At 47.8% G+C, this 18,388-nt stretch overlaps 1 protein-coding gene across 1 annotated transcript; it reads left to right on the top strand.

The window, feature by feature from the left end:
- Window positions 1-295: 295 nt before the first annotated feature.
- Window positions 296-6,686, top strand: LOC124717204 (keratin, type I cytoskeletal 9-like; the record flags this gene model as incomplete). Its single annotated transcript, XM_047243983.1, has 3 exons — window positions 296-371; window positions 2,053-2,375; window positions 5,437-6,686. Coding segments are annotated over 3 exons (1,038 nt in total), but the record flags the coding sequence as incomplete, so codon positions are not given.
- Between the last annotated feature and the right edge of the window lie 11,702 nt (window positions 6,687-18,388).

The raw sequence follows: 18,388 nt of genomic DNA, 5'->3' as shown, positions 1-18,388 counted from the left end.
GTACTCGCCACTGGTTTCGTCTTTCATTGCGTCTCGACAGTAGTGGTCTTCACGTCCGAGTTTGCAGACAACCACCTGCCACAGTGACACTCTGCTGCTCCCTCGGCAGGTGACCCTGGCGCTGTGCTCGGCCGCCTCGTGGGCGGAGGAGGCGGCGGCGCCCAAGGAGAAGCGCACCACCGCCTCGTCGCTCGGCTACGGGGGCGGCCAGCCGCTGTTCGTGTCGAGCGCCTCACAGGGCGGCGGCTACGCCGGGGGCGGCTACGGAGGCGGCTACGGGGGCGGCGCGGCGGCGGGGCCCGTCTTGCTGCAGGCGGCGGCGGCCGCGCCTGTGCCCGTGCACGGCGTCGGCTTGGCCGGCTTCGGCGGAGGTCAGTAGCCCCAACTACCAGCCTTCCTCACCACACCATGTTTCACAACAGTTAATCAATGTCACAGCATTACCGAAATGTTTTTGCGACCCTGCTCATGAACGTACATCTACTCTCATTTGAAGCAAGCTACCATTTGTCGTAGCAAATAGAAATTCTCTAAAAGCCCTCCCCAGTGACGCTACAGTCGCTCAATGATGACACTTCCCGCCACACCAGAGCGTTGTCAGCAGTCTCATTACTACACTACTGGACATTAAAATTGCTACACCAAGAAGAAATGCAGATGATAAACGGGTATTCATTGGACAAATATACTAGAACTGACATGCGATTACATTTTCACGCAATTTGGGTGCACAGATCCTGAGAAATCAGTACCCAGAACAACCAACTCTGGCCATAATAACGGCCTCGATACGCCTGGGCATTGAGTCAAACAGAGCTTGGATGGTGTGTACAGGCACAGCTGCTCATGCAGCTTCAACACGATACCACAGTTCATCACGAGTAGTGACTGGCGTATTGTGACAAGCCAGTTGCTCGGCCATCATTGACCAGACGTTTTCAATTGGTGAGAGATCTAGAGAATCTGCTGGCCAGGCCAGCAGTCGAACATTTTCTGTATCCAGAAAGGCCCGTACAGGACCTGCAACATGCGGTCGTGCATTATCCTGCTGAAATGTAAGGTATCTCAGAGATCGAATGAAGGGTAGAGCCACGGATCGTAACACCCCTGAAATGTAACGCCCACTGTTCAAAGTGCCGTCAATGCGAACAAGAGGTGACCGATATGTGTAACCAATGGCACCCCATACCATCACGCCGGGTGATACGCCAGTATGGCGATGACGAATACACGCTCCCAATGTGCGTTCACCGCGATAACACCAAACACGGATGCGGCCATCATGATGCTGTAAACAGAACCTGGATTCATCCGAAAAAATGACGTTTTGCCATTCGTGCACTCAGGTTCGTCGTTGAGTACACCATCGCATGCGCTCCTGTCTGTGGTGCAGCGTCAAGGGTAACCGCCATGGTCTCCGAGCTCATAGTCCATGCTGCTGCAAATGTCATCGAACTGTTGGTGCAGATGGTTGTTGTCTTGCAAATTTCCCCATCTGTTGACTCAGGGATCGAGACGTGGCGGCACGATCCGACACAGCCATGCGGATAAGATGCCTGTCATCTCGACTGCTAGTGATACGAGGTCGTTGGGATCCAGCACGACGTTCCGTATTACCCTCCTGAACTCACCGATTCCATACTCCGCGAACAGTCATCGGATCTCCACCGATGCGAGCAGCAATGTCGCGATACGATAAACCGCAATCGCGATTGGCTACAATCCGACCTTTATCAAAGTCGTAAACGTGATAGTACGCATTTCTCCTCCTTACACGAGGCATCACAACAACGTTTCACCAGGCAACGCTGGTCAAGTGTTGTTTGTGTATGAGAAATCGCTTGGAAACTTTCCTTGTGTCAGCACGTTGTAGGTGTCGCAGCCGGCGCCAACCTTGTGTGAATGCTGTGAATAGCTAATCATTTGCATATCACAACATGTTCTTCCTGTCGGTTAAATTTCGCGTCTGTAGCACGTCATCTTCGTGGTGTAGCAGTAGTGTATGTTGTAGCATTTTACGTGTTGACAGCGTGGCTTCCTGTTCGATTCCAGGTAGCGGGCTGGACCTGCAGGCGCTAGGAGGCGGCTACGGAGGCGGACTGCAGAGCATCGGGGGCGGCTACGGGCTGGGGCTGCACGGCTTCGGCGGCGGCTTCGGGGGCGGTCTGGGCGGCCTCCAACTGCAGGGTCTGGGAGGCGGACTCAGCCTAGGCTCCCTCGGCGGTGGATACGGGGGCGGCTACGGAGGCGGCTACGGAGGCGGCAGCGGCGGCGGACTGTCCCTGGCCTCGCTGAGCTCTGGTGGCCAGCTGAGCACCGTGGCGCTCCGCGGGGCCAGCGTGGGCGGCGGCGTCGGCTACGGCAGCGGCGCCAAGGTAAGCCGACACGTCGCGTGGCAGCGGGGCTAGTGTTCTGTGGCAAATTCCTCTCTCAGGAACCCATCTCGCGTCTAAACCTGTGCGGCGGTCTGGGATTCCAGCCGGCAGTCCTATTCTGTATCGTTCGGTTGCTCTGCCGATCGGCTTGGCGGATGAGCACGCCGAGTGGTGGAGTTACTGCAACCGAACCTCAGTGCAATTCTGTAGCCATTCGGTAGCGAGCCGGTGCAGCTCGCGAGGAACCGTGGTGGGCCCGTGCCATATTGAGGTCCCTCCTCGTGGCAGCCAACCGAGGACAAGAGACCGCAGCTGTGGGCACGCTCACCCGACGACTGCACACCTAGCATGGCACACCTCAGTGCACACAGCACCCCACACCCGAAGAGGCTAGCCAAGAAAACTACCAGACACGCTATTCCCTTTCCAGAATGAAATTTTCACTGTGCAGAGGAGTGTGCATTCCTATGAAACTTCTTTGCAGATTAAAACTGTGTGCTGCACCGAGACTCGAACTCGGGACCTTTGCCTTTCGCGGGCAAGTGCTCTACCATCTGAGCTACCGAAGCATGACTCACGCCCCGTCCTCACAGCTTTACTTCTGCCAGTATCTCGTCTGCTACCTTCCAAACTTCACAGAAGCCCTCCTGCAAACCTTGTAAGACTAGCGCTCCTGGAAGAAAGGATATTGCGGGGACATGGCTTGGCCACAGCCTGGAGGATACTTCCAGAATGAAACTTTCACTCTGCAGTGGAGTGTGCGCTGATACGAAACTTCCTGGCAGATTAAAACTGTGTGCCGAACCGAGTGCGCGTCTCGGCCCGGCACACAGTTTTAACCTGCCAGGAAGTTACACGCTGTTCCCATTATTGTTTTCGACTGCAGGTGCATTGAGAGGCCTCAAAATTTCGTCAGTGCACCTTTATGCCTTTGACTGACTCATGGCAGCTGAATAGTCAACCTCTGTGCCCTTTTGATCTGACCCATGTCCAAAGAAATTAAGAGTTGTCAAAGCTTAGAAGAAATAAAGATTGCATTTGATGACACATAAGAATAGTTTAGATGATTTAGTCATTTCAGGACTCGCTAAACAAAAGTACCTACAGATGCAAGGCGATGGCTGTAGCTCTTTGATGGGCTCTCATGTATAGTCACAGTTACTCGACCAAATTATGGGCCACTTCCCTGTTCAGTCTGTACCTGGCCACGAACTTACTCTTGGGCATTTCAAAGGGGTTCGTCCCATCCTGCAGATTAAAATCGCATGGCGCCGCATTTCCTTAGTTGTTCTTGCCTTCTTCTTAACAGTACCATGAGTACCATATTCACTTCCATGATTCTCAGCTGAAATACATGGATAATAATAGTTACGAACTCAAATTCCACTCAGATGCAACCTAGTGATTCTTCAATAAAATCTAAACATTAAATCGAAAAGTAATGATCATTCAATATTTCTAAGACGACACATTATCTCCATAATCAAAGTACACTAACTGAAGAAATGGTCTCACCGACACCTCACCTCCTCTCGGTACAGTAGACCAATAATCGGCAGGCAGACTGATTGTTAACAGACCTCAGCTGAGTAATGTACAGAATAGCAGCTTCGGCTACCTAGCCGAAAATGACGTCACTACCAAGGCTAAGCTACTGTACCGGTCGGTATGATACAGAGTAGGGCTACTGGAAACTGAACAGTTAGTTTCTTTCCCTCCCAGCCGGAAGGGCTGTCCAGCCCATGATGGCTCGGTAGAGCGAGAAGGGTATGGACTGAAGCGTGGTTCACGGACCACACTCTCGGTGTGTAGGGCCATCCTCCACTCCATCACACAGTGTCAGTTTGTGAACAAGTTTCAGGGCAAAGGCTGCTGTTGTAATTTGATCTAGCATAGTTCACCCACATAACAGTAACCGTAGCAGCTGTCAACGCAATCTACGAGGGTTCAGTTTGTTGTTGGAGCGTGTACTGTGGCTGCTGTTTAGGTACTGAGAGAGTTAAGGAAACTGAACTAACGCAGGCATCGTGGAAGGTAAGTGAAGCGAGTTGTTAGTGCTCTGCTAACGAATTGCGATCACATTGTTCACTAGTATTGAGCAACAGTAAAGAAATTGCAGACAGTGTTAATTTCGCAATGAATCGATAGAAATAATTTTCGTTCTTCAGCGAAGTGTTCAAATGGTTCAAATGGCTCTGAGCACTATGGGACTTAACATCTGTGGTCATCAGTCCCCTAGAACTTAGAACTACTTAAACCTAACTAACCTAAGGACATCACACACATCCATGCTCGTGGCAGGATTCGAACCTGCGGCAGCAGCGGTCACGAGGTTCCAGACTGAAGCGCCTAGAACCGCACGGCCAGACGGGCCAGCTAAGCGAAGTGCGGGCTGATTTGAAATTTCCTAGCAGATTACAACTGCGTGCCATACCAAACATAGAACATTTGTTTTTTGTATTCAAATGATCTCTACTGAAGTATAAATCGGCAATAAACACAATTTTTGAAACCCACTTAAAATACATGTTATATACAATGCGTCAAAATAACAGTTAAAAATACATGTTATATACAATGCGTCAAAATAACAGTTAACTTTTAGGGTCAATGTCGTCATGTAAATATGGGTCTCAGCTGTGAAATGTTCCATTGTGTTTACTGTCTCTGTGTGTTACATTTAGCTCATGACCATACATGAAATGTTGTGATATGCGGGCTTATCCTTGTATGACATATTTCCGGCAGTACCTAGTCCTTGGCACATTGACAATAAGAAGTGTTCTCAACCATACTCTACAGGCTACATTTAAAGACTGCCATTTTCGTAAACAAAGCACAGTCTAGATGGCGTTTCACCCATTTTACAGATTTCGGTCAAATTAGTCCATCTTGTGGTCTAAAATATACCGACAACTGATTCTGGTGACAACTACGCTTCTCCATATATTTTAGATGCGCTAATTAGGCTGAAATTTATGACACTAGAGCAGACACAGGTAGCCCTCCTTCTGATGTTTTGCCTCGACTGACGATCTCCATCTCTTCTCTGCCCCTGCAGCAGGTGGGCCCCGTCACGTTCGGCATACACGGCGGAGGTTCGTCCGGCTCTGACGCGTCGTCGTCAGGCAGCAGCTACTCGCTGGGCAGCGCGGGGCTCTCCGCGGCGTCGCTGGGCAGCTACTCGCCGGCCTCGCAGTCTGGCAGCTACTCCTCGCCCTCCTCGGGCGGCTACTCCTCGGGCGGCTACTCCTCCGGCTCGGCGCCCAGCCTGTCCAGCTACAGCAGCCACCTGGGCCGCGGGCTGGCTGCTTACGGCGGTGGCAGCCCCTCCACCCTCGCCGCCTCCTCCTCCCCCTCGCAGACCTACGCCTCGCCCTCCTCCGGCAGCTACTCCTCCGGCGGCTACTCCTCGCCCTCCTCGGGCGGCTATTCCTCCGGCGGCTACTCCTCGGGCGGCTACTCCGGCAGCTACAGCTCGCCCTCTGCCTCCTACAGTTCGCCGCCCGCCGGCTACACCCACGGCGGTTCCTCCTCGTCCGCTTCCTCCTCCTCCTCCTCGAGTGCGGCCGACTATCTGGGTAGCTACAGCTCGCCCGTCAGGAGCTACTCGTCTCGCCCCGCACGCTACTCGGACGGTGGCTACGACACCATCCGCTACAGCAGCCCCGATCCTGGCTTCAAGTACTCCACGCGGTGAAGTGACCGGGCGCCTCCCATCAACTCCATACTTTCATCCCTTACTATCCATTTTCGCATCTACTCTCATGCCATTGAGCAATTCCATTCAGCCTTAGCATCGTGCAAATCCTCTTTAGTCGATACTGTGCCTTCTGCTCCACTGTTCGGTATCTTATTCTCCTGCACGTGTGTCCCAAAACTGATGCTCTTCTTTGGATAGAGAGACCATTCTCAGACTTGATCAGTTTACTACTCCACAGGGTAAATAACAGCCAAAGCCTGTCGGTATAACAAAAATGTCTCCTTCTGAATCCAGATCGTTCTAAAATAAGCTGCACAGGTTGTGCGTGTTCAGGTCATTTATGCTACACACTACCTATCACTGAGAGTTGTACCATTCATGTCACGGTTTCTTACTTCACTTCCTTGTCGTCCCCAAATGCTCATTTTGAGTGTTGTTATACCTCAGGCTTCATTAAGGTCATTGCTTTTGGGCGCACACATAACACGCGTACGATTACTTGCTGCCCTTGCTTTGCGATGCTTGTAAAGCTGCCACATATTGTAAATAGCTCACTGCACCACTTGTTGTTTCATTGTTTTGTATTAATTATTATTGTGATGTCTGTTGTTGTTGTTGTTTTTTTTAATAAAAGTTAACACTTAAAGATGGTATTTCATTCACTTTCATCTCATTTGTACCATTCCCTACCATTAAAGTTTGAATTACAACAGTAAAGCACACCTGAAAGTTAAGGAACTATCTGCCATATTTCGCTGATTTTTACTGGATCACTAATGCTGCGAGCCTAAATTCACAGACTATTGCAAAAGTATCAGGACGTATTAGCTTTCTTGACGAAATATTTTAAATAGTTTAATGACACCGAAAGTTGCCATTTTTATCTTTATTTGTTGTGCCATAGCACTACTTCGTTCTAACATCATTATCAATTAATTCTACAAACAAACAAAAATTCATCGACAGCACATTATGCCATACACGTGTCTCCACTTGTGATTATTTAAGTAATGTCCATCGTTATTGTAATTATAAGTACCAGTGTCGTAGTTGCCACAAAATCTATATCACTACCACCACTGGTGCAACTGCACATCACAATTCTGTAAGATACCGTACTTACCACTGTACGCAACATAAATGTTATGGCCACTAGTGAGCATCTTCTACATATGTCTGGTGCATCGTCTTTGAATGTCTATGCATACTTCCTCATAATGTCTTTACTATAGCATTACCGTATTCCTGTACCCACATTAAACTTTATACACCTATAACTTCTATGCTGATTGCTATGGCACGTATAATATACATAACTTAAAAAAAACTGTGATGTACACCTGTACTAAACGTGGTATTGATATCAACTGTATAAGAATTACGACACCTGCACTTGTAAACACAATGCTGTTGAACGGCTTTTAAATATACACAGGAGCAGACATTTGTATTCCATCCTCTCCCTCCAAATTTCAATAAACTCTAATTCGCTAATTACGAAATTCGTCATGATATACGCCCTCTTTCCAGTCCTAGTGAGAACACCACAGCTCACAGCATCATTCCATCTTTCTCACTCCCTCTTCCTCCTGACTTTTAGTCGCTACCTGCCCCGTCGTCATACTCGTCATTTCACGTGCGTCATGACTATAATGATTCTCATACACCACCATTAGGCCAGCATCATCAACATTATCGTCGGTGATTGTATTTTTACTTTAATATGAAATCATCTATAAGGTTTTTAAAAAAAACTCATCAGTATTGTCCACCAACGTGTTTTTCTAAAGCTTCTTTTACTGTCACCTGTTTTTATGTGTTATTGAAAAAGCAATAACGAAAAAAAATTGCATCGCATAATGTGCCCTCGATGATCCTTTAAAAATTGTTATAAAGGTATTTGAGGATAGTCTAAGACCGACACAGCGCGACGATACAACGAATAAACAAGAAAATAACAGCTGTAGGTGGTTCCAGAACATTTAAGCGATTCATCGCAGCTGCAGATCCAGTCACAATGAAGATATTAGAAACCTCTAAAACTATGCTTGGGTGGTGTCAAGACTGGGGATTGAGGTAGCCGTGCGACTGGACCTTACGGTCAGTCCACCGACCTGGGAGCGATTATCGAGGAAACCTCGAACTTCAGTGAGGTGCACCGTCTTGCTGGTAGTTTCTCTTGAATAAATAATAAGAGAACGTGAGGCCAATCCTGAGCGGTCTATTCGGCATGTTGTTGGGCCCATCTGTACCGCGCTGCATGGTATCGTGGTTGCAAAGATGGACCTTGCCATGGACGTCGGGAGTGAAGTTGCGCATCATGCAGCCTATTGCGCACAGTTTGAGTCGTAACACGACATCCTGTGGCTGCACGAAAAGCATTATGGTGGTGTTGCCGTCAGGGTTCCTCCGAGCCATAATCCTTAGGCAGCGGTCTTCCACTGCAGTGGTAGTCCTTGGGCGGCTTGAGCGAGGCATGTCAACGACAGTTCCTATCTCTCTGTCTCTCCTCCATGTCCGAACAAAATCACTTTCATTCACTCCGAGACGCCTGGACACTTCCCTCGTTGAGAGCCCTTCCTTGTACAAAGTAACAATGCGGACGCGATCGAACCGAGGTATTGACCGTCTAGGCATGGTTGAACTACAGACAACACGAGCCGTGTACCTCCTTCCTGGTGGAATGACTGGAACTGATCGGCTGTCGGACCCCCTCCGTGTAATTGGCGCTGCTCATGCATGGTTGTTTACATCTTTGGGCGGAGACGTGTGAGGGGAAATGCAGACGTAATCGGCGCTCGGTTCTACCAACAGAAACTGCAACGTTTAGCTTCACCACACGATTTTGGCACTACATCTGCTAGGTTGCTAACGTTTGCAGAAATGTAAAAAACAGGAAAGTCGACATGGAGTGTTCCAAACAAATCCGATATGTGACGAAACCGAAAGACGGACCCATCGGACACCTTTTATTGTGCCGTTGTTAGCAAAGAGGTTCTTGCTCTAAGGATTATAAGCAGGCCACTAGGTTGTTGATGTAAGGAATATCTATACTCCTGGAAATGGAAAAAAGAACACATTGACACCGGTGTGTCAGACCCGCCATACTTGCTCCGGACACTGCGAGAGGGCTGTACAAGCAATGATCACACGCACGGCACAGGGGACACACCAGGAACCGCGGTGTTGGCCGTCGAATGGCGCTAGCTGCGCAGCATTTGTGCACCGCCGCCGTCAGTGTCAGCCAGTTTGCCGTGGCATACGGAGCTCCATCGCAGTCTTTAACACTGGTAGCATGCTGCGACAGCGTGGACGTGAACCGTATGTGCAGTTGACGGACTTTGAGCGAGGCCGTACAGTGGGCATGCGGGAGGCCGGGTGGACGTACCGCCGAATTGCTCAACACGTGGGGCGTGAGGTCTCCACAGTACATCGATGTTGTCGCCAGTGGTCGGCGGAAGGTGCACGTGCCCGTCGACCTGGGACCGGACTGCAGCGACGCACGGATGCACGCCAAGACCGTAGGATCCTACGCAGTGCCGTAGGGGACCGCACCGCCACTTCCCAGCAAATTAGGGACACTGTTGCTCCTGGGGTATCGGCGAGGACCATTCGCAACCGTCTCCATGAAGCTGGGCTACGGTCCCGCACACCGTTAGGCCGTCTTCCGCTCACGCCCCAACATCGTGCAGCCCGCCTCCAGTGGTGTCGCGACAGGCGTGAATGGAGGGACGAATGGAGACGTGTCGTCTTCAGCGATGAGAGTCGCTTCTGCCTTGGTGCCAATGATGGTCGTATGCGTGTTTGGCGCCGTGCAGGTGAGCGCCACAATCAGGACTGCATACGACCGAGGCACACAGGGCCAACACCCGGCCTCATGGTGTGGGGAGCGATCTCCTACACTGGCCGTACACCACTGGTGATCGTCGAGGGGACACTGAATAGTGCACGGTACATCCAAACCGTCATCGAACCCATCGTTCTACCATTCCTAGACCGGCAAGGGAACTTGCTGTTCCAACAGGACAATGCACGTCCGCATGTATCCCGTGCCACCCAACGTGCTCTAGAAGGTGTAAGTCAACTACCCTGGCCAGCAAGATCTCCGGATCTGTCCCCCATTGAGCATGTTTGGGACTGGATGAAGCGTCGTCTCACGCGGTCTGCACGTCCAGCACGAACGCTGGTCCAACTGAGGCGCCAGGTGGAAATGGCATGGCAAGCCGTTCCACAGGACTACAACCAGCATCTCTACGATCGTCTCCATGGGAGAATAGCAGCCTGCATTGCTGCGAAAGGTGGATATACACTGTACTAGTGCCGACATTGTGCATGCTCTGTTGCCTGTGTCTATGTGCCTGTGGTTCTGTCAGTGTGATCATGTGATGTATCTGACCCCAAGAATGTGTCAATAAAGTTCCCCTTCCTGGGACAATGAATTCACTGTGTTCTTATTTCAATTTCCAGGAGTGTATTAATAAATCAGTATACAGCTCTAAAATTGGCAGTATATTTACAATGTGCAGCCGATATTTCTTTTTTCTTTGCCGATACGTCGACATTTTCCTGTCGATATATAGATAATTTTTCGATATAATGATGGCTGATAATGATGTTTATTTATTTAAATATCAATATATCGGATTCCCGATATTTTTAAAAATATCAACAGTCCTAGCCTGAAGCGAAGCTAGGACTGCGACTGGCCGCTTGGCCTTTTTTCCTTATTCTTATTTCATCCCCCTGCGCTCCACGTCGATAGAGGGGGGGGGGGGGCGGGGGGGACTGTCAGTGGTACAGGCAACCCGCTCTTCAGCTAATTAACAATAAAACCATTAAAAGAGGCGGAAAACAAGAAACAGATAGTGCTCATATTCATAATGACTTTAAAGTATTTTAAAGGTGAAAAATAAAATGGAAGTTTTTAGATTTACTATAGATGACGTCTTGCACTGGTAGTTAAAAAAGTAACTATAAAAGGCAAAATGGAATATAATTAGCGCACATTTAAAACATGTTGCCGAAGCACTGATGTTTAAAAGAAGCACTTTGCTGTCATTGGAAACTGGAAGAACCTGCCACGGGATAGGGCGTCAGTTGTTGAAGGGAAAAAGGCTGGCCAGTGCGGATGGTAGGAATGTGGTGGTGTAGGGATGGAGGACTGGTGCGTAGCAGCGATGGGATAGAAGTGGCTGTTGGGGCAGAAGAGGGATGGAGTGAAGGGGGAATTTGTGCCACTAACGGTTGTTGGCAAAAGGGGGATAGGGAAAGAAAGGCAGCTGAGGAAAAAATGGGTGAGGAAATGAGGGGAGGGAGAAGAAATCCTGATAAGGCGTATTGGTTGGGTGGACCTGTAGCTGGTAGGATGGGTAAATGTTGGGGTTGTGTTCGTGGTATGGGAGGGGGAGATGGCTGAAGTGTCTTTGGGACAATATGTGGAGGATGTGTAGGTGTAGAATTTGTGCGATGTGTTGGTAAAGGAACGGCAGCATATTAGGATTCTAAAGTAGTGGGGAAACGATAGGATTATTGGAGTCGAGTTTGCTGATGGTGTAGTCTGTTCGCACGTGTTTAATGTGATGAGTTGGTAAAGGATCCTTATGGGGGAAAGTAAACGGACGCGGCAAGCGAGGCAGAATGCATGGCGTTCCAGGATTCGCCGAGAGAGGTGGTGCAGTGGACTCGCATTCGGGTGGACGACGGTTCGAACCCGCGTCCAGTCATCGTGATTTCCCTAAAGCACTTCAGGCAAAAGCCCGGATGGTTCCTTTGAAAGGGCACGGCCGACTTCCTTCCTCATCCTTCCCTAATCCGATGTGACCGATGACCTCACTGTTTGGTCCCCTTCCCCAAAACCAACCAACCAACCGTTCCAGGGTCTGGACGGAATGACAGAACTTGGGCGGGGCGGAGATCCACGCCACATTCGCATATCAAAGGATGGGAGCAGCTGCAATATGCGCCTCAGCTTAAGTATATCGCGGCGGGGGAGTACCCACGGGCTCTTGTGGATCACGCGATCCACGGCCACAATATAGTCCTCGATAACAGCGTAGCCTTTGTTTCTGTAACGTGCACTATCCGTGGATGATGGCAGTTTTATCTGGCGGTGTCTGTTGGCGTTGAGCCCGTAAACGGAACGTTTACAATCAGCATCGAAAGCAAACGCAGGAAGTACTAGCGAGACGCGCAACTGTCTGTCTCCAAAAGGGAAGCGTCTGCGGGAGTAGGGAGCGGCAACCCGCAGAGCATAAACGTCGTGCCAGAACAGGAGTAGCAGGGGCCCAGACCTGCGTATGCTCCATTCAGCTCTAAAGTTTTGCTCGGGTGTTGTTCACTTAAAAACCGCGTGTTATAATATACAGCCAGTGTCCTCTACTTCTGGTTGCCATGTGAGTGGCGAACACCCCACGTCACAGGGGCCTTGGTAACGTACAAATCACAAGACTTCGTGTAACGTGGCGTCATTTTGTGGTCACCGTGGCCAACGATAAACACCGGCCTAAGCCCACGTCTGTGTGACATCAGCAATGGAGTGTTACGTGCTGGCCGAGACAGATGCACACTTTGTCAAAGATTTCGTCAAATTTTTTGAACAAACTACTACACTGGAGCTGTTATATAAACGTAAAATTTTTCGTCCTAATGTTCGGGAGTGGATGCCAAACAGTAAACAACATCATATGTTGCTGGTGAGTCCAGTGCTTGAAGAGAAAGACAAACGGGAACGAAGTGGATGAAGCCGTGGATTACGGGAGGAGAAGCTCGAAGTGTTCGCCAGCTATAGTACGAGGACGTACGGAACAACGAAAATTATTTGAGAATGTGCGAACAAATGTTTCAGTTTGCCCTCATGAATGTGGTCCCTCTTATTTACATACACTAAGCCTGCAACTGTGTTATTCATTATTACATAATGAAACACTGCACTACTTCCGTATTTTTCAGGCTAAATATAACGATTTTTGAGAATTTATTCTTAATATTAGAAGGAAATATTCATATAGGTATTTTATGTGGCGTTTGTGTGTATGTTGTTCTATCTTTCTAGCCCTGCTGTTGTTTTCTATGGCTTTCTGCAATCGGACAGATTTCTTTTGTCCTATTTTCCGAAATGTCATATAAAATATCCATGTAAATATTTGTACTTGATCATGAGAATCAATTCTCGCAAAGCATCGTGCAAAAATACGCAATTGGTACAGTTTTCCACCATCTAAATCATGAGTGGTATTTCTGCTAAAGGTCGTCTCAAGAATAAGTTAAGATTTTTAGCAACCGGCGAAAGCTATTACGGCTTGCAATGCAGTACTGGAATCGCAAAGTATACGATTTTAGTATTATTCCAGAAACATGCGAACCAATAAATCACCTAATGAGGGTTAAGTAGGATTATTTAGAGTAGGTATAAATGAATTTATTTCACTCGTGTACACTCTGAACACATTCGGCTTTTCACATCTCCATCTCCTTCCACACCCTTTCTTTTTTATAAGTAAGCCTCACATAATCCACAGTGCAGCAATTTCGAACCCAGCTAATTGCTGCAGCTATAAGATTCCAACCACTTATTACGGTTATCGTAGTCAGCGCGCTTTGAGTTACGAAGAATTTCGTACTCTTAGCACTTTGCAGTGATCACGGTGATCGTTGCCACGCATCAAATATACTTCGTCATTTCATAGCTTAAATGCACAAAAGCAACATAATCGAAATGTAAACAACTGCACTGGGTCTAACTTTTATCAGAGATCTTTGCTAAAAGCTTCTCTACTACATCGTGAAATATTTGACTAAAGGACTTTGATAAGTATTTATCGCTGGCCACGAGCATTACATGCCACAGTCTAACGCAACGGTCGCGACACTCTGTTTCGTTTTTGTTTCCCACAGCGTTAGCAGCGCCCCAAGCGGGCAACTTTTCTGAATAGTATATGGGATCAGTGCTAATACTAACGTTAGTTTGATTTTTGACATAGTTTTTACAACAGAGAGTGTATGTAGTGTCATAAAAACCGACAATAACTAAAAAATTACGTCACCTTTGTGACTGTTTAGTTTCCTATGGACCCTGAGAGATGCGAAACTGTGCATTATAGGACAGTTTATTGACGATTCTCTTGTAACTTACAGAAATTCCCTGAGTAATGTCGTTTTCCTTAATAACAAAAAATTGCTACTTAATACCAGAAGACCTGACATTTTAGAAAAAGACTTCGTATAACTATCCAGTAAAGCAGAGTTTTGTTCGTTACACTTTCATCCAAACCGGTGAATGTGGAACGTAGGAAACCCATATGGAATATAATAGCTACGTTATTTAATGTGTGAAATAAGCCACCACAACTGCATCATAAGGGAAAACCACACAGACGTGATAATAAATCGTCAAAAATATTAAAGCTGTTTCTCAACACAGGAGAAACCAATTCCACAATTCTTGCTAAATCTTCAACACGTTCCTTTTGAAGCTAAAGTAATTACATTTATAAAAATATTGGCGTATTATAAAGTTGAGTGAAGTGTAAGAAAGGGCGAAGCACTGGACTCCATAAAAAAAATTTTTAGCTGCCAAGGCAAGTGCCTATGATAATAAGAGACAACAGAAACATATGCTTCTCATGCACGAAATGTGTTCATATTCTCTTGCTTTCAGCGGAATAAGCTGCAAATATACACGTATTCGAAAGTACATACAGAGGTGCGTTCAGGCATGTGTTTATCGTTGGCCACAGTGTTCACACACTGTATCAAAGTCGACAAGAGCTATCTGTCGACTTTCGTGATCGATCGGTTTCAGTAGGTGAGGCGAATATAACTATACCAATCACCTTAAGTAGAAAGATTTGAAGTTACGCGTTTTCTTTATTGCAGGGTGGGTAAGGAAGGGACTGAAGTGTTTACAAGAATTAAGTCTGAAACTTCTTCCAAATACGCCTTTATCGTCGCTGAAAGTGAGACGACTTACTGATTTGCAAGCAGAAAACAAACTGAAGCCAGTCAGCACAGAATTGCACTTGTATTAACTTGTATGTTCAACGGTGCTCATTCCATCGGTAATGCTGGAATTCAGTATGGTGTTGGTCCACCCTTAGCCTTGAAGACAGCTTCCACTCTCGTAGGCATATTTTCAATAAGTCGTTGAAAGGTTTCTTCGGGAATGGCAGCCCATTCTTCACGGAGTAGTGCACTGAGGAGAGGTATCAATGTCGGTCGGTGAGGCCAGGCACGGAGTCGGCGTTCCAAAACATCCAAACGGTGTTCTGTAGGATTCAGATCAGGACTCTGTGCAGGCCAGTTCATTAAAGGAGTGTTATTGTCGTGTAACCACTCCACCACAGGCCGTGTGTCGGTACCGGTTTGAATTACCGCGATCGACGGTTTAACATCTGCGTGTTCTTGTAGGCTGAATAAGAGAAGTAGGTTTGTCTTAGCTTGATGGAATAATTTATTTACGAAACCCTGCGGTCGGAACAAACAATATTACACTGCAACCCATAACTCGTGCGAATGCGTGAGAAAAGTTCAGTACGGTAAATTATTCTGTATCTAACACACTTGGATTCACGCTTTCGCCACGGAGTAGAACGTGGAAATCAACAATCAAAGAATAAAACACAGAACAAATGTTGCTTGTGTATAGCGTCTCTGGCGCCCAGCGGGAAAGTTTCGCAGCACTGTACTTCCAAACACCCGCGCATGTCACGGCACTGGACGATGACAGAAGACGCCACACCGTGCATTATGAACAGGTGCTCGATCGCCATGCCTGAATTGCTCTTCAACAGTAGGAAGCAAGAATGGGCTTAAAACATAAATGTAGGCCTGTGCTGTGATAGTGCCACGCAATACAACAAGGGGTGCAAGCCCCCTCCATGAAAAATACGATCACACCATAACACCAGCGCCTCCAGATTTTACAGTTGCCACTAAAGACACTGGCAGATGATATTCACCGGGAATTCGCCATATCCACACCCTGCCGTCGGATCGCCACGTTGTGTACGGTGATTCGTCACTCCACACAACGTTTTTCCACTGTTCAATCGTCCAGTGCCTACGCTCCTTACACCAAGAGAGGCGTCATTGGGCGTTTACCGGCGTGATGTGTGGCTTATCAGCAGCCGCTCGACCATGAAATCCAAGTTTTCTGACCTCCCGCCCAACTGTCATAGTACTTACAGCGGATCCTGATGCAGTTTGGAGTCTCTATGTGATGGTCTAGATAGATGTCTGCCTATTACGCATTACTACCCTCTTCAACTGTCGGTGGTCTCTGTCAGTCAACAGAAAAGGTCGGCCCGTACGCTTTTATGCTGTACATCTCCCTTCACGTTTCTTCTCCACGGAAGAAATTATAGCCAGTGTAGAAGCAGGAATTCGCAGTGTGGATTCTGTAACAGCTGAAGAAATCCGTATAGAAACAGTAAGAATATTAGCCAATGCAAAACCGCCGAAAAGTAATATAACTGTGGGTGAGAGAAGAGCTTTAAAACTCCTGAATGACGACGATAGTATTTTGGTTCTCCCAGCTGACAAAGGAAGCGCAACGGTGGTTATGGATGTGGCCGACTATCGGAGTAAAATTACTGATCTACTGGATCTGCAAGCATATAGGAAGCTGAATAAGGATCCCACTAACAGCGTTCTCAGAACTGTGTCGCGGTTAATAAAAAAGTCCTCCATTGAAGAGAGTGTACAGAAAGGCCTCTGCAATTCGGTTGCGCTACCACCGAGGCTTTATGGATTGCCCAAAATTCATAAAGAATGTGTTCCGTTAAGACCGATACTAAGTGCCATTAGTTCGCCCACCTACTCGTTAGCCAAGTTTTTGACTACGCTGCTAAAACCACATGTGGGCCGTTCGGACTCTTATACAAAGAATTCGACACATTTCATCAGCAGATTGAATGGAATAGTGGTCCAGCCGGAGGACATATTGGTCAGCTTCGATGTGGTATCGCTGTTTACCATGGTTCCACTTAATGATGTATTGGAACAGCTGGATCGAATTTTTGCTGCCGATATTTCAGAACTGTTTAAGTGTTGTTTGACGACCACATACTTCAAGTGGAATGAACAGTTTTATGAGCAAACGGATGGCGTGGCTATGGGAAGCCCCCAAAGTCCCGTAATTGCAAACTTCTTTGCTGAGAAATTCGAAGAACAGGCCTTAGGTACTGCCAGCAAAAAACCAAATGTATGGTTCCGATACGTGGATGACACGTTTGTGCTGTGGAGGCATGGTAGGGAGGAACTAAGCCGGTTCCACGAACATCTGAACAGTATAAACTCGAGAATTCAGATTACAATGGAGGAGGAGGTAGACGGCAAGTTACATTTCCTCGATGTGTTTGTTTTTAGAAACGAAAATGGTAGTTTGGGCCACTCAGTGTACCGCAAACCCACGCACACGGACCGTTATTTGCACCGGTATTCGAACCACCACCCACAACAGAAGCGGGCTGTTATCAAGACGTTAGCGCACAGAGCTAGAAATATTTGTGAACCTGAGTTGCTCGACGCTGAGATGGAACATCTCCACAATGCACTAATGAAGAACGGATATTCGTCCGCCGAAATAAAACGTGCGTTGAGGCAGTCACGCAGAAATCATACTGACGTACAGGCTACTGCAAAATCTAAGGTTTTCCTGCAGTTTGTTAAAAATGTAACGGAAAGAATAGGGAGGATCTTGACGAAGCGGAATATTACCGTAATTTACAAGCCCACCAGGAAGATACAGGAATACCTTAAGCCTGCCAACGACGCTCGCAAACCACTGGAAAAAGCTTGAGTGTATAGGATCCCATGCAGCTGTGCTGATGTTTATGTGGGTACCACAAAAAGAACTGTTTCTAAACGTTTGGAAGAGCACAAGGGAAATTGTAGAAGAGGAGAAACGGAACGAACAGCTGTCGTGGAGCATGCTTTCCAGCCAGGGAACCACAATATTCGTTTCGAGGAGACGCTAGTACTAGCGGCCACGAGCGGATATTACGAAAGGCTCTACAGGGAGGAAATCGAAATCGCTAAACACCCAAATAATTTCAACCGAAAGGAGGAGGGCGTGAAATTAAACGGTATATGGATGCCGGTGCTAAAGAAGATGTGTACCACCCGCCCACTACTGGGTGATGGCAACGGCGATCGACGGCGACGGACAGCGGCCAATTGCACCGACGTTTTCAAAACACGTGACGTCACGCCGCGGCGTGGGAGCGCGCGGACACGGAATTTAGCGGCAGTCAGTAGCGAGCCAGTGTGTGTGTTGGACCTTCCATTGAGCTACGGACCCCCTTGAAGATGT

This window comes from Schistocerca piceifrons, chromosome 9 (assembly GCF_021461385.2).
Source record: "Schistocerca piceifrons isolate TAMUIC-IGC-003096 chromosome 9, iqSchPice1.1, whole genome shotgun sequence".
NCBI classification, from domain to species: Eukaryota; Metazoa; Arthropoda; class Insecta; order Orthoptera; family Acrididae; genus Schistocerca; species Schistocerca piceifrons.
The sequence above is the reverse complement of the archived record's forward strand: the minus strand, read 5'-3'. Positions and strand labels throughout refer to the sequence as shown.